The sequence below is a fragment of the Gopherus evgoodei genome, chromosome 16 (genome assembly GCF_007399415.2).
Source record: "Gopherus evgoodei ecotype Sinaloan lineage chromosome 16, rGopEvg1_v1.p, whole genome shotgun sequence".
Classification (NCBI taxonomy): Eukaryota; Metazoa; Chordata; order Testudines; family Testudinidae; genus Gopherus; species Gopherus evgoodei.
The window spans coordinates 3,699,254-3,713,938 of NC_044337.1; the positions used below are offsets into that span (position 1 = coordinate 3,699,254).

Genomic DNA, 14,685 nt, shown 5'->3' on the forward strand with positions numbered 1-14,685 from the left:
TTTTAGAAACTGCCAGGCCAGGTGCCCCCAGTTCAGTGTTCACTGGGTGGGGAAGGGCTTCACTGCCCCTTCGGAGCATGGGCTTCCCTGTGGCTTTCCGGGTCTACATTGTGAGACCCTCCCTGATGTGCCCACAGCTGTGGCCAGGATCAGGCCCTGGTTCCCAGACTGCCCTTTGGGAAGAGGAGCCACATGGCCCTCCCTGTAGCATGGATTAAGAGCTGCTTCCCAGCAGGGCATGCGGATTCCTAGATTTTCAAGGGCAGAACTGTACTGTCATCTTTGAATTCGTTATCAATGTGTCCAACCCCAGGCCATCCCCCTCGCCCTGTTAAATATCGGCACGTTAGCTTTGCCTGTCCTCTGGGACTTGCCCCATGTTCCAAAGTCTATTAAAAGTTGCCTCCAGCGATTGGCATGCAGCTGTTGGTGGGTCCTGCTTAGGCCGCGCTGTGGTCCTGATGGCTGGAGCATGGCCAGGCCTCAGGGCTGCTACACTCCATCCCCTGCACCCGTCTGGGCACACATGTCGGCCGAACGGGACAGCCGCACGTTGGTGCTCTGCGCCAAGCTGACTTGCTGAGGGGAGAAAGGCAAAGCCAGCTCCCTGGGAAAGCCCAGCTGATCTTCAGAGAGATCCCCAGGACTTCCAGGGCCCTGAGTGACAGGAGCTCCTGCAGAGGCTGCTGACCCTCACCAGCATGTGGCGGCTGGGACTTGCCCTAGGTCTGGCTTGGCTAACACCTCCAAGCTCTGCTAGCAGCTGGACCTGCCTCTCCGACCTCCTCACCTGATGCAGCTGCAGGCTCCCCAGGCCCATCTGTGCCCCTGCCTCAAGCTGGGCTGCTGCTGCCCAGGCTTCGCATGGGAAGAGCTAAGTAACCAGGACCTGGCCTGGGGCTGAATGGATTTCGCTGTGGAGGAGCCTGCCGCCATGGGGAACCAGGCCCCTTTGATGTATGTGCCTCACTTTGAACACATGGGCCATTGCTTCAGTCTCAGGCAATGGTGCCCAGGCAGGAGAGAGCCGCACTTGGCTCCCCGAGCCCAGGGGAGACAGCAGAGCTGGCAGGTCCTTGTAAACAGAGCCCGTTTGCTCAGGAGTCAGAGATGCTGACCATGGAGCCCGCTCTGAGCAGAGCGTGCTTTGAGCAGCGGATGTGGCCGTGACTCTCTCCCTGTCCCCATGGTGAGTGGGATGGTGTGCATTACCCAGAGCTGGTTTTCTGGGGCAGGAGTTCGTTTCCATTGCAAGCACCCGCGCCACACAGAAATAGCCGAGCCGGAACGGTGCAGTGGTGAGTTCTCCAGGGTTCCTGCTTTGAAATTGCAGGATTTCTACAATTGGATCTCTTAGACTAGTGCCTGTGCAGCTGGGACCTTTCAGATAGAGACATGTACCAGGCCCCAGTCCTGCTTCTGTTGTCAGCAGTTTTGCCACTGACTCCAAGGGGAGCAGGATTGGGCCTCAGTGTGCTTATTCCAAGGCTAATTTCAATACATGCAGTTTCCAGAGGCTGCTGCTCTTGCCTTTACCTCAAGGAGAGGGCAGCAGCACCAGCATCTCTGTCCTTTCTGCCCAGGCTGGGATGAGAAGGGCCCTGCCTCTGGGCATGGTAATGCAGCAGCAGAAAGGATGAGTGGGCTGCTGACACATCTGGACTTCTGCTAGCTTGGCTATGTCTGCACAGACAAGGATGGGCTGAGTGCAAGCTCTGCTTCCGCCATCTCCTTAACACCGCGTACCTGCGGCTGTCACACAGGGCTGCACCTAGGTTCACTGGAGCTTTGCGGCCCCGTTACCCCACCCTGTGGCCATCCTTAACACAAGCCCAGTCCTCTACTTTGCCTTGACTGTTCGGTCGTTCTGACGGGGGTGAATCTGGCTGGCTGGCCTGTGTGAGGCTTTGCAATGCGGCATCTTCTTGGAAAGCTTCGGGGAATGCATCCTTTAGGTTCGGGACCTTTCAGGGCAGAACTGACGGAGGCTGAGCCTGGGGAAGCCTGGTTCCTTTGCTCTCCCTGCTCCCCGGTATTTGGATAAGATCAACACACACGGGACCTACAACTCTGCTCATCACGGCTCCCGGTGCTGAAAGGCTAGTCTGGCTGTTTGTGATGAAGCTTCTCAGGGGTTAGATACACCTGGCCCAATACTGATACCACGTCCTCCAAGGACTGCAAGAAAGGCTGTCTCCACATATCACTCCAGGGACGGAATGACTCCAATATCTTGCTCATGCAGCAGCCAACCTGGTATCATCAGAAGCCCCCAGCGCTTCTAGGTGGGCTGTGTTCTTTGCAGCAGGTTCTTGCGGGGGGGAGACAGCGGTCCCTGGTGAGAGAGCAGTGTGTGGTGTGGAAAAGCCACAGACAGGGTGAAAGGATGATCCCCCGCCCAGCCCACAGGAGGTGCACAGACCCACAGAGTGCTTGGCTGTTCCCAGCAGCTGTGTTTCAGTGGCTGTGAATTTACCCCTTACTGCAGAGCTGGGTTTGAAAATCTCAGCTTCATGACCGAGCATACCTCTGAGTCTGCAGACAGCCTGTAACCACAGCTCTGACAGCTGTGTCCTGCCCCATAGTGTCAATTGGAGTTAACCAGACCTAATGGCGACTGGTTAAATGTCAGCAATAACTGCTTCACCGCTGATCATTTTAGCAGCAACATCCAGCTAGCATGCTTCTCCCTGGCCTCCCTGGCTGCCCTCTCACAGCCATCTGAACCTCGCTCTCCAGGGGTTTCGGCACACCCAGCACAATCCCTGTGCTGGCTCCTCGGCCTCTCCGCAGAGCACCGGGAGCTGGCAGCATGGCCGGCTCTGGCCCGCTAACGGGTCCATTCTGGAGGTAGGGAAGGACTGGCAGAGCCAGTGACTGCTGGGTCATTCGCTCACTTCCACCTGCTCCTGCCCTTCCTTCCAACGGCAGGACCTGCCCTGGGGCCAGAGGGCTAGGAGGCCTGGCACTCCCCAGGGGGGCTGTTCCAACCTCTGAGGCCTCTCACCTCAGCCCCCCGGTGAAGTTCCTGTGCTGGGAGGTGTGCGCGAGAGATCTTGGGTCTGGCCTGCCCCCCAGCTGGGGCCCCTGCGAGCTGGGAGAGGGCTCAGCACACCTGTTGGGGGGTGGGGAGGGAGAGGCCTGTGCCATGGGGAGGTGTCGGGAAGCTTGTTGTAGTGGTGGGATGTGGGGCAGGGACAGTTGTTGGGGGTGTGTGTGTGGCAGAGGCCTGTTGTGTGGGGGATTTCATTTGGGGGGAGGAGGCAGAGGTCTGTTGTGGGGGTGGGTGGGGCAGAGGCCTGTTGTGGTGGGGAGTGTCAGGAGGTCTGTTGTGGTGTGGGGGTGGGGCAGAGGCCTGTTGTGGTGGGGGGTGTCAGGAGGCCTGTTGTGGTGTGGGGGTGGAGCAGAGGCCTGTTGTGGTGGGGAGTGTCAGGAGGTCTGTTGTGGTGTGGGGGTGGGGCAGAGGCCTGTTGTGGTGGGGGGTGTCAGGAGGTCTGTTGTGGTGTGGGGGTGGGGCAGAGGCCTGTTGTGGTGGGGGGTGTCAGGAGGCCTGTTGTGGTGTGGGGGTGGGGCAGAGGCCTGTGGTGCAGGGAGGAGTGGGGGACTCTCTGATGTGTTGTCCCTCCAGTGGCTGGCAGGGGCTGCTGCCATTTTTTGCTGCATGGTTGCCCCTCCCCAGACCAGTCAGTGGGGGCAGAGGGGCTGGTATCCCCAGCCCTGCTCCACCTCCACCCTCTGGGCGCTCCCTGCCAGCCAGCGTCGCTCATGGGCAGCCCCTTCCCAGCATGGTGGAAAGGCCTGTGGAACTGAATAGGGATGAAGCTGGCCGGGTCTGGGCCGGGACTGACCCTGAGAGCGTGACCAGATGAGCTGCGAGCTGTGCTTTGCACCGGCCCGGAGGATGCTGGAGCTGGCAGGGACCCTCTCATTGTGCCTCGGACAGCCGTTGCCCCAGGCAGCCTGCACTGTGTGTTTGACCTTGCCCCAGTCCGTGGAGATGGCCCTTGGCCCAACAGCCTTTGGGGATGGCCAGGGATCTGCACAGAACTCATGCTCACCTCCCCATGCTCACATGGTCTCTGCTGGCAAAGGCTCCTTCCCCCTGCCTGGATAGAGGAGCCTCCAGCCCCTGGACCACAGGCCCCAAAAGCCTTGTCAGTGGGAGCGGGAGGCATGTGGTGCCACTCGGGGGCACAGGCACACACTGGCACCATGATGCAGACAGTGTTTTTGTACTTCCCCCTGCAGCTCAGCGGAACAGACAACGAGTGCAGCTGTGAGGATGGGGACGAGGCCTCCTGCAAGAAAAGGAGCAAAAACTTGTAAGTGGCACGTGAGGTCAGGGTCAGAGCGTTGTCCCATCTGTGCTGTGTGGCTGCACTGTCCCCAGGATGCCACTCAGGTCTTACACTGTGATTGGGAAGGGAGGCTGGTCTGTCTGTGTTTGAAATAACGAGGCTGTGCTCTGTCCGGGCTGGATCACTGGTGGGCCAGACAGAACTCTGTGCAGTTGTATGACCATCGCTTCCTTGCCCTCAGTAACACGGTAGGAAGAGAGTGGTAAGGACAGAACACAGTAAGATCTCCCTTTAGATTGGTAGCTAAAGTCTGACTATCCTTGAAGGAAACTGAACCTCCCCCAGGATGTGTATGGGAGTGCATACTGGAGGCAGCATGCAGGGCCAGTAGCAAACAGCTAGGGTAAGAATGGAAGATGTTAGGGGCTCGTTTCTTTCTTGATGGGTTTCTTATAGGCCCTCTTGCTGCTGGGGCCCCTGGAACACAGGATTCCCTGGGCTGCAGGGAAGTGGAGGTCAGAAAGAGGACATTTAGAGTGAGTGAAACTTGAGCTGGGGCCTCCTTCCTGCTGGCCCCATGCAGGGAGAGGAGCAAGGAAGCTTGCAGCTGCTGCTGTTTAATATCCCAGGAAGGACCCAAGCCTGTAAGAACTGCTAAGGACTCTCAGCCATGAATCCTCTGACTGAACAGAAGAATGAGGCCAGTGAAGGAAGCTAACCAGGCTGGTCCTTTCTAACTGCTCAGATTTGGTCTGTGCTGACCCTCTCTCTTTTCCTTCCACGAATGGTTGAACTTGCGAGACTGTTCTAAACCAGATTTGGTCTGTGCTGACCTTTGGCTGTGTCTAGAACTGAAACCCAAACCCACCCCCTCCCCCCACCCACACACCTTCCTTTTCAGGTTTGCAGCCATGCTGCAAGCCGAGCTGTAAGTGTTACACGTCACACAAGTGTGCCCTGAGTGTGCACCCTTGCACAGAAACATTGATTACGGATCTAGTTCTTACATGTGCAGACAGAGTGCCGTGGGAAAAGAAGCCTAGGAAGCACCTATGATCATCGCTGTTACAGGTTTGCTTTGGGAAAACTGCCTTGCATTTGAAAAGCAAAGGTGTGACCAGATGCACATCATAACAACAGACTGGCAAATGGGCTCTGTCCTCCTTAACCATCACTTGGGGCAGCCACAGAAACCTGGGGGGCGAGCGGGGAGGTATTATTGTCCTATAAAAATAGGTGCCAAGTGTGGTGTGGATGGAAAGCTACTGTGTAAACAGTCAGAGGTGGAGCAGTTATGTGCCTGGTTACAGGATGTGTGTACATCAGGTGGCTGACGCAGCCATAAGGGATCACTTCATAATGGGCAGTGCACTTATCCCAGGGGTGCCCATCTCTTTGCAGGGCCCCCGGAGGTAGGGAAGCATCAACAGCCACCGCACACTGCTTCCTCCCATGCAGGCTTCCACCATGGAGCCTTGGCTAGTTGTTGTGCAGCGTGGTTTAAATGGAGCGGTACAAGGGAGGGCCAGCAGGGGGCAATGTTGCCACATGGGGTGGGCAAGCAGCACTGCAGTGCAGGGGAAGGGTTCAGGGTTTTGCATTTTTGATTCTTTCCTCCTGAGAGCTGAATTTAAAGCCAGTGCGTCCCAACCCGCTTTTCGTGCTCCCGCTCTGCGGGCAGAGCGACGGGACCTTGCACAGGCTGCGACAGGCCAGCTCAGATGAGCGCGGCTGGGAAGGAAGACGCGGATTCAGACTAGCGAAGTTCCCCATTTGAGACGGGTCTCAAGGGCAGCTGCAGAGCCCTGTAGCTGCTCCTCACCTCGGGACAATAGGGGACAGCGGCGGATTCATGGTAGAGCGGCTCAGCGCTGTGCTGCCCTGCTATTGGCTGAGCCATTGTTTGCAGTCAGGCCATGTGGAGTATTTCTGGTGCCTGCTGCTGAGAGCTGGCACTCTGCTCTCTTCCCCAGACCAGGGCACACCTCCAGCCATCGCTCGCCCACTGACGCCTCCCAATGTACCACACCATGGTGGACTTTTCAGAAAAGTACCTGGAAAGGTAGGATTTCTTACCCGGTTGTGGGTGGTGGCCCAGAGCCCAGGAGGGCGGAGGAACTGATGTGATGCTGTTTGCTGTGGTCTTTGTGTGGGTGCTGGAGGTGGCATTGCAGCAGTGCCAGGCAGGCTGGCATGCAGTGGTGGCTGCACTGCCTGGGCACTGAGAGATGGGTATAGAGCTGCTGTGAGGAGCTGAAAGGCGCCCAGGCAATGAGAATCTCCGACCTTCTCTCTTTTTCTTCCACGAATGGTTGAACTTGCGAGACTGTCCTGAACCAGAATATCCAGGGCATGGCTGCTTCTAGGCCCTCGTGGTTTTGAGAAGAGCTGCTAGCCCCAAAATGAAAGAGGAAAGAGTTTTCTTACAAGTTGTCACTTTTGCTGCTATGTTCCATAAGGCAAATAACCCACTGGGGACCGGCAGCTCAGTTCTGTGGATTTCTCCAGCTGATGCAGCCTTGGTGATGGTGAGGGCTGTTTCTGTTGTGTGTTTGCAGTTATGTGTAAGGAAAACAAAGGACAGTTGTCTCTTGCAGTTAGTAAATGTGGAATCTCATCAGGTGTTGTTTCTTTGCATGTGATCAATAGAAAAGTCACCTGGAGCTGTCTGGAACTGCTTAGTCTCAGGCAGGAGATACAGAGCTGTTTATAGCCAGAGATTTGCACTGTGCTGATATATAGGTATTTGTGCATGGTTATGTTCACATGCTCTCTGTATGTGTCCTTGTAAATACCAGAGTGCTTGTAACCTTCTCAAGTACACTGCCAGTGCAAACAGCAGGGGATGATTTTGCAGAGGAATAACCACTGAGTTGCTAAGTTAAGAACATGGCTACAATTGTGGGTTTGAGATGTGTGGGGTTGTGTGGCTCTCTCTTGGAAAACGGCACTCAGGCATTAGCATTCCTGGGAGTGCTGTAATAGGAGACAGATGGCATTTGAGGGCTAGATTCCTTGTTTAGACCCTGTTTTCCCACGTTGCTTTCTGACTGATACTTGGCAACGGACAACCAGCGTCCGAGTCACTGCCCAGCCTTGGCCACTGCGAGTTCCTTTCAGCAAGGCGCTGAGCACTCTAACCTCAATCCAGCAAAGTATTTAAACATGTGCCTAACTTTAGGTGCCTGACAAGGCGCTTTGAAGTCAATGGAACATCACAGGAGCTTAAAGCCAAGTATGCACGTACATGTTTGGCTGGATCGGGGCCCGAGTGCGCAGCACCTTGTAGGGCTGAGCGCTAAGCCACCTGTCATTCAGACAAGAGAACCATTTTCCAGGAGAGTCTCTTCTCCGAGCCCCTGTCCTGGGGTGGAGAGCCTGTGGATTGGATGGTGACCAGGTCCCCAGCAAGCCATTCTGCGCCATGGTGCCCCGAGCATTGGATTCTCTCTTCCATTGCCTAGCCACTCTCCGCAGTGACTGGGCAGATGTGCTGCTGCTTAGTGGCCACTGTCCTGCGCTGATCCATTGGCAGCCTGGGGAGTCCCCATCTGCACAGCTAGACGCCTGCGCCATAGTCAGGGCTTGGGAGACTCTGGGAAGAGGGAATGTGTCTAGGACAGCTCAGGAGATACGGTGCCGATGGGCACTGTGCAGAGCCCTCGGACAGAACACACAGCCCTGGCTCCAGCTTGTTATCTGCATGGGACAAAGACATACCTTGGGCCTTGTCAGGAGGGCAGGCAGGTGGCAGAGAAATGGATGGGGAAAGTGTCACAAGGGCCTGGATCTCCTCCACTGGCAGGGACAGCCATTGCTTTGGCCCAACAGTCCCCTCCTGGGCCACACTGCAAGTCAGACCCACCCCCAGGGCCACGCAGTGTGCCACGTGACCGGGCTGTGCTGGTGCTGCTGGGCCTGGAGATCACCCACTCCATGCCCTACCCAGCATGGCTGCGTGGGCCTGTCAGCTTTAAGCAGACAGCCCAGCAGTTGTTGGCTAAAGCCTGTTCAGCTCAAGGCAGCCTTGGATTTAGTTTAGAAACTACCAATCAGTGGTTTGTGTAAATGGCTGCCGAAGTCCCCTCTGGCCTTCCCAGGGCAGAACATCTGTAAAGCCCTGTGGCCCATGCACAGCTTGGGGCTTTCCCTGGCTCTCTCCCATGGGGAGGTTGCACAGAATCAGAGAATATCAGAGTGGGAAGGGACCTCAGGAGGCATCTGGTCCAACCCCATGCTCAAAGCAGGACCAACCCCAACAAATCACATTGCACATGAAATGAACAGCTGGCAGGGTTAGCTGTTTACCCTAGCCAAGTCCAGCAGTTCTGCACCGACTCCCCATGTCCTCCCTGTGATCGGCCCAGCACCACGGTGAGCCGAGCCCCTGCCTGCCCTGAGGACTTGTGGCAAGTCGATATCTGAGTAAGGGCAGCAAGCTCAGGTCCTTTTACCCAGATCTGGGCTGCACCAAAGCCCTTGTGGTGCTCTCGCTGGAGGCTAACGCCACATCTACATCGGTGTCTCTGCCTGTTCTGGTGCAGGGCCCTGTGCTTTGCCAGCTGTCTGGTGCCCCGGCATTCCTGAGGATGCCTGCACTCTATAAATAGCTCCTCGTAAATCCCTGACTGCCTTTCCCCGCTCCGGCAGAGCCCCACTGTCCTGTCCTGCTTCTGGGCTGCTTTCCACCTTCCTTTGGTTGCCACAGCAACCGGCTGCGGAGTTGCCAGGCAGAGCTGCAGCCCCGGTGCAGGGCTGTGCGCAGCTGGAGTGCGGCCGATGCCCTGACTCACACATGCCGCAGTCACTCCACGGAGCGCTCCCCGCTCCTCCGGCCCGGTCCCTCCCACTTCCTGACTCGCTGGCCCCGGGCGAGAGCGCAGCTCAGCGCAGCGCAGAGCTCCTGCAGCCTCTGGCCAGGCAGGTCGTTGCGCTCCAGGCTCAGAGTTCCTTCCTTGGGCTCGCTGCCTGGAGTGGGGGACACAGCCATGCCCTTCCTCCGAGACCTCTCCAAGCCCCAGCCCCTGGAATTCCATTCAGACATGCTGCTGGCCATGCCCCGGCCACGCAGTGGGAACCTGCCACGCCGGCACACCATGAAGGAGTAGGTGGTGGCGTGCGCTGGGCGAGCGCAGGGACATGCCAAGGGAGGGCTGGCTGCTGGCTGCTCCGTCTCTCCTGCCTTGGGCCGTGCGGGAAGCTCTCGCAGTGTGCCCTAAAGTTGCTCAAGTTCTTGATCAGTCAGCCACCCTCTGGCAGCAGGCTCCCGAAACAACTGCCTTGAGTGAGAGCATGGGGCTGCTGCTGTCCCCAGCCCTCACCACCCTGGGCACTAAAACCTGCTCTTCTCTCTAGGGCCAAAGACATGAAGAACCGACTGGGGATATTTCGACGGCGAAACGAGTCTCCAGGAGCCAACCCGATCAGCAAGCTGGACAAAGCAATGAAATCCCTCAAGTAGGTACTGGTGGTGAGAGGTGCTGGGCTGCCAGAGCTGCTCCGCTGGGCCCTCTGTGAGTGGGGGGGAGGGGTACCTGCAGGCAGCACTGTGACACCTCCACACCACAGGGGGTTAGAATCCAGGCTGCCATGGGAGCAGCCGCACTGACCAGGTGTCCCCAGGACACCCAGCGCCCGGCCAGGAGGGCAGGAACAGCCCCACTGCCCCGAGTCCCAGGCCATATCCTGACCTAGAGGGCTGGATTTTTAACTTTTGTGCTCTGAGTGAAGCCACAAGGGCCGGGTGGGTGCCAGCTGCTGTCCCCCGCCCATGGCAGCAGGGGGCAGGCTGCCTTGGCTAGCAAAAAGCTCTAGACGTTAAGGCCCCAATGGACAAGTCTGACCATCCGGTCTGACCTCCTGCCTCACCCAGGCCGGAGAACCTCCCCCAGCGCATCCTGCTCCAAGCCCCATGACCTGTGGCTGAGCTACCACACAGTTTCCGAAAGCTTCGGCACAGCTGCCCCTCATGGATGATTGCTCAGCCATCAGCTCAGGGCATTACGCAGGATCTGTGAGCCGGGAGGGACAGTGGCCCCTGCACAGCGCCTCCTGGGTAACCCCTCGGAGAACAACTCCTTCTCCTGCCCTGCTCACTCATGGCAGGGCTCCCCAGGAGATGCTGTCCGTGCTCAAAGCCCTGGCTCTGGAGGGCTGGTCCCTGCTGTCCCAGGCTCAGTGCTGGTTGCTAACACCTGGAACTGTGCTCCCTCGCTGAGCCCAGTCTGGGGCACGAGACACGCAGGAGGACCCAGCCTGCCACCAGAGCACAGTTGTGTCTGATTCTCTTCTGCCCCGCCCTGGGGGCAGAGCACCTCACCAGCAGCCCGTTGTCTGAGCCTGAGGCTGGGCTGAGACAGGGCGGAGAGAGGCTGCTTAGCTCTCACCTGCTCAAAGCTACCGCCTGGCTGGGGGGTGCGGAGGCTGAGTCTCTGCGTGCTGGGGACAGGGTGGTGATGTCTGGGTGTCAGTGCAGCTGCTGCTGTTCAGCCAGCATGGGCAGCCCAGGAGCCAAGAGCACGAATTTGCCTTTCCAACAAACAGCCCCTTCCATTGCAGGCCGACCCCGGAGGAAGCTCTCAGGTGGGGGGAATCTCTCGAGAAACTGCTGCTGCACAAATGTAAGTGTTTGCTGCCCTCCTCCCCCCCAGGGTTCAGGGCGGTCACGTGCCAGCCCTGAGCTCTCTGCTGGCAGAGCAGGATTGTCTGGCTCCGGCCTCATGCTTCAAGAGTGTGATTCCCTCTGGGGGTTCCCACACCAAGTGTTCAGCATGGGGCTGAGGCACTCCCCTTTCCTCTGGTCCCTGTGGGGCTGGGAAGCAGGCCAGGCCCTGGGGGGCACCGTGTTCTCGAGGGACGGCACTCCAATTCCAGCCGAATGAGCCAAGTAGTTTCTTTGGAGAAATGGCAGTGCTAGAAATTCCACCTCCTCCCTTCACAGGCCGGTCGGGCTGTGTCCCAGTGCTGGGGGAGATGGGTGTTACTGGATGGTTTGGGCGTTACAGGGTCTGTGGGTCCTGTGATCTGTGCCCAGCTCTGTCCCGCTCCACTCTGTGTCTCAGGTTCTCTTCCGGAACAGGAGACAGGGATCTCTCTCCATCTCCTGTTGGAGTTGGGAGGGGAGGTTAGTAAAGTGTGAAAAGCACTTTGAGAAGCTTGGATGGAAGGTGCTCAAGGAATGCAAACTCCTGCCATTTCCTGCCCTAAAATGGTGTCATGGCCACAGAACAGTCCCTGCGTTCCACCCCAGAGGTGGCTGCATTTCCACATACACACACCTACAGACACTGCACCTCCCACCCCGCAGTGCTGGGATGGGGTGGGCCCTCTCAGCTGAAGACACTGTCTGATGGAAGGAGGCCCTTCTCTCTGGGCTCAGAGGAGATGCTTGTTGCTGTGATACCTGGCTGAGAACTGGCCATAGTGAATGTTACCGCCCGTGACTCAGCTCCCTGTCGACATGGAGCGGATCAGGCTGATGCTCAGACCCGTCTGCGGTTCTCCGCACTGAGATGATGCACTTGCCCCTGTGCAGCGCGGCAGCCTGATAGCACTAGTGAGGGGACTGCTCCAGGGACACGCGGCGTGCTTCTCACATCGGAGCAGCTGCAGCCGCAGCCTTCCTGTCCCTGGCAGGACTTTAGGGGGGCAGGAGACATTACAACTGACTTCCAGCCCTTCCCCAGTTCTCCGGCTGCAGTAGCATTTCCAGCTCAGAGTGTAGACATCAGGTGGAGGGACTGGAATGGAGCATGTCTCCCCAGGCATCTGTTTTCCTCAGGGCAGAGGGAAGAGTTTGACAGGAGGGGGTGTCAGTGGGATCCCAGAGGGGCTGTGCTTTCTGAGGGTGCCTGGCAGAGGCTGGCTGCTGGGGCCTGGCAGTAGAGCCGTGTCTCTGCTCCCCACAGATGGGCTGGCTGCCTTCCGGGCTTTCCTGCGGACGGAGTTCAGCGAGGAGAACCTGGAGTTCTGGCTTGCGTGCGAGGAGTACAAGAAGATCAAATCCCAGTCCAAGATGGTATCCAAGGCCAAGAAGATCTTTGCTGAGTACATTGCTATCCAGTCATGCAAAGAGGTAACAGGGCGTGTCTGCTGCACCCGGGGAGGGGCGGTTCCCAGCTCTGTATTCTGCACAGCACAGACGCTGCTCGGGGCCCTGGTGCAGCTCACTGCCGTGCCGGGGCCCCATGATGCCAGCTGTCAGAAGGGCAGAGAACACAGGGGACCATGCAGTCGGGGGGACTGCATGCTGGGAGATGGAGAGGCGCCAGTTGGTGCCCGCTCTGGAGATACTGGCCAGTGCCCCATGGCAGGCGTGAGGTCCTGAGGGCAGGAAATGGGCATTTGTACAGTCTGAGGCTGTGGCTGGCTTCAGGGTGGACTTGAATTCCAGGGAGCCTCAGGTTGCCGATAAACACCCATACTGGCCAGAGGGTAGCGTCCAAAAACATCCATGGCCTGATGTCAGTGCTGCCAAGTCAGCTTGGGGGGGCTGGTCCTTAGTAGCACCTTGTCACCCTGTAAAGTGCTGCTGGTGGCTGGGAGCTGCCCTAATGACACCCATTAAATGATCGCTCATGGCTCCCGTTTCGGAGAGATCCAATGCCTGGTTTGTGCCTGGGTCTGCCCCTGCCGAAGCCCTTCCCAAGTGGGTGACGGTGCCCTTTGGAACGGAGACTGAGTGATGCGTAGGCCAGGCTGGAAAGGCTGCAGCACCTGCTGTTGCTCCCCACTGAGAGCCAGGTGTCTGCTGTGCACGGCTATATGGGGATGTAGCTGACAGGGACTGTCCCTTGTTCCTCTGCAGGTGAACCTGGACTCCTACACACGGGAGCACACCAAAGAGAACCTGCAGACCATTACCCGGAGCTGCTTCGACCTCGCTCAGAAACGGATCTATGGGCTTATGGAGAAGGACTCTTATCCTCGCTTCCTCCGCTCGGAGTTGTATTTAGACATAATTAACCAGAAGAAATCCAGCCCCCCACTGTAGATCCCAAGGACTCTGTCTGGGGCAGACTGGGAGCTGTATGTTTACATGAATTCGACTGGGGCGGTCTTCCCTGAGCTGGACGAGGGGAGCATGCCTTTTTGCTGGGATTCACACCCATGGAAACCATATTTCTGTAGTGAACGGACGCGTGAACAGGCAAAGGCAGAGAGCTAGAGGCCAAGGGGGCTGGAGAGCCGAGCAGTCTGGTACTGTTCCATTGTACCGTTCCTCAGGATCTCGCCATCTCACCGGTACGACGCCCTTTGCCATGGCTCGGGGGTGAGTTTTAGCCAGGAGGGAAGCTCCCATGAGACTACTGTGAAGCACTGGCCTGAGCTTTGTCTTTTGTTTTGGGGGGCAATAAGTTGGTGGGCAGTGAGGCTTTGGGGCAAGGGGAAACCAGCAAGAACCGGCTTCTTGCCTCAACAAGAGACACTGAACTGGACCAAACCCCTTTCCGTGGCGTTGCCGTGCTCCCCTGGTCCTGCAGAACTCACACTTGGCCCTGATCACGGGCCAGAACGGCACTTCCTTTGTCTGTGTGTGGCCATGCGCCCCTCAAGCAGCGAGAGCCAGTTCCTCCCCCACGCCCACCTCTTGGTTTATTTATTGCCCTCCTGTAGCTGGACACGTTGCTGTGTGATAGGAACTCCTTGCATCCTTTCCTTTGTTAATTTACAAGTGCAATATTTCCGCGTGTCTTGGAGTCCCGTGGTGGAATGGACGCCATCTCTTCTGAGTGTGTACAACATTTTCTAACTCGGTGGGTTTGATTTGAAAATTCAGTGCTCCTAGCAGCAGGCCGCTGGGAGAGCCTGGGTGTATATATAGTTTCGTGACAACGGAGGGTTTGATTGTGTAGATAAACAACTGTGTGAATCAGACACTCTCCCTGCTCAGATAACGATGTCGTGGTCCGGGAAATGCAGCTTAATGCCGGATCTGACGGAGTTGGACAGAATGCCTTGCGTCTAAGTGCCCAGTTTACAATGCAAAGCATCTCTGCAGCTAACAAAAACATGTTGAGGTCATGGTTATAGTGTAAATAAAAGGAGAATATAATTTCTTGTACCTGCCTTTTCTTCATGGGTTGTTTCTTTAAGCAGCTGGCCAGTGTGATATGAACTGGGACCACAAACCCAGACGAGCCTGCTCTCCTTGCCCAGACAATGGCTTCAAAGCCAGTAGGGCTGAGTTTCCTCAAGCGAGAAGTTCCTCCAGGAAGGACCCACTAGTGTTTCCACCCAAAGAAAAGTCAGCAAACAATCTTGTTCCATAAAACTCAGCATCTTTTCCATAGGTGTGAAAAATGAATTCATACTGCAGGCTGATTACCACTCCACCTCTGCTTGGGCGTGGCCTAAATGGACCAATCGACCACTGCTTGGGCGTGGC

At 57.3% G+C, this 14,685-nt stretch overlaps 1 protein-coding gene across 13 annotated transcripts in view; it reads left to right on the forward strand.

The window, feature by feature from the left end:
* The window catches only part of RGS3 (regulator of G protein signaling 3), a 232,180-nt gene extending 217,836 nt beyond the window's left edge, over window positions 1-14,344 (forward strand). For 11 of the 13 annotated variants that reach the window (XM_030535444.1, XM_030535445.1, XM_030535446.1 and 8 more), the window contains 5 exons: window positions 4,249-4,322; window positions 9,654-9,755; window positions 10,857-10,918; window positions 12,206-12,372; window positions 13,105-14,344. In XM_030535444.1, the coding sequence (XP_030391304.1) occupies window positions 4,249-4,322; window positions 9,654-9,755; window positions 10,857-10,918; window positions 12,206-12,372; window positions 13,105-13,290 (591 nt within the window). In that variant the 3' untranslated portion in view covers window positions 13,291-14,344. Of the gene's footprint in view, window positions 1-4,248; window positions 4,323-5,909; window positions 6,361-6,962; window positions 9,403-9,653; window positions 9,756-10,856; window positions 10,919-12,205; window positions 12,373-13,104 lie in introns of those variants that run through there. The other 2 variants (XM_030535457.1, XM_030535456.1) reach the window with 2 other exon arrangements.
* The last annotated feature ends 341 nt before the right edge of the window (window positions 14,345-14,685 follow it).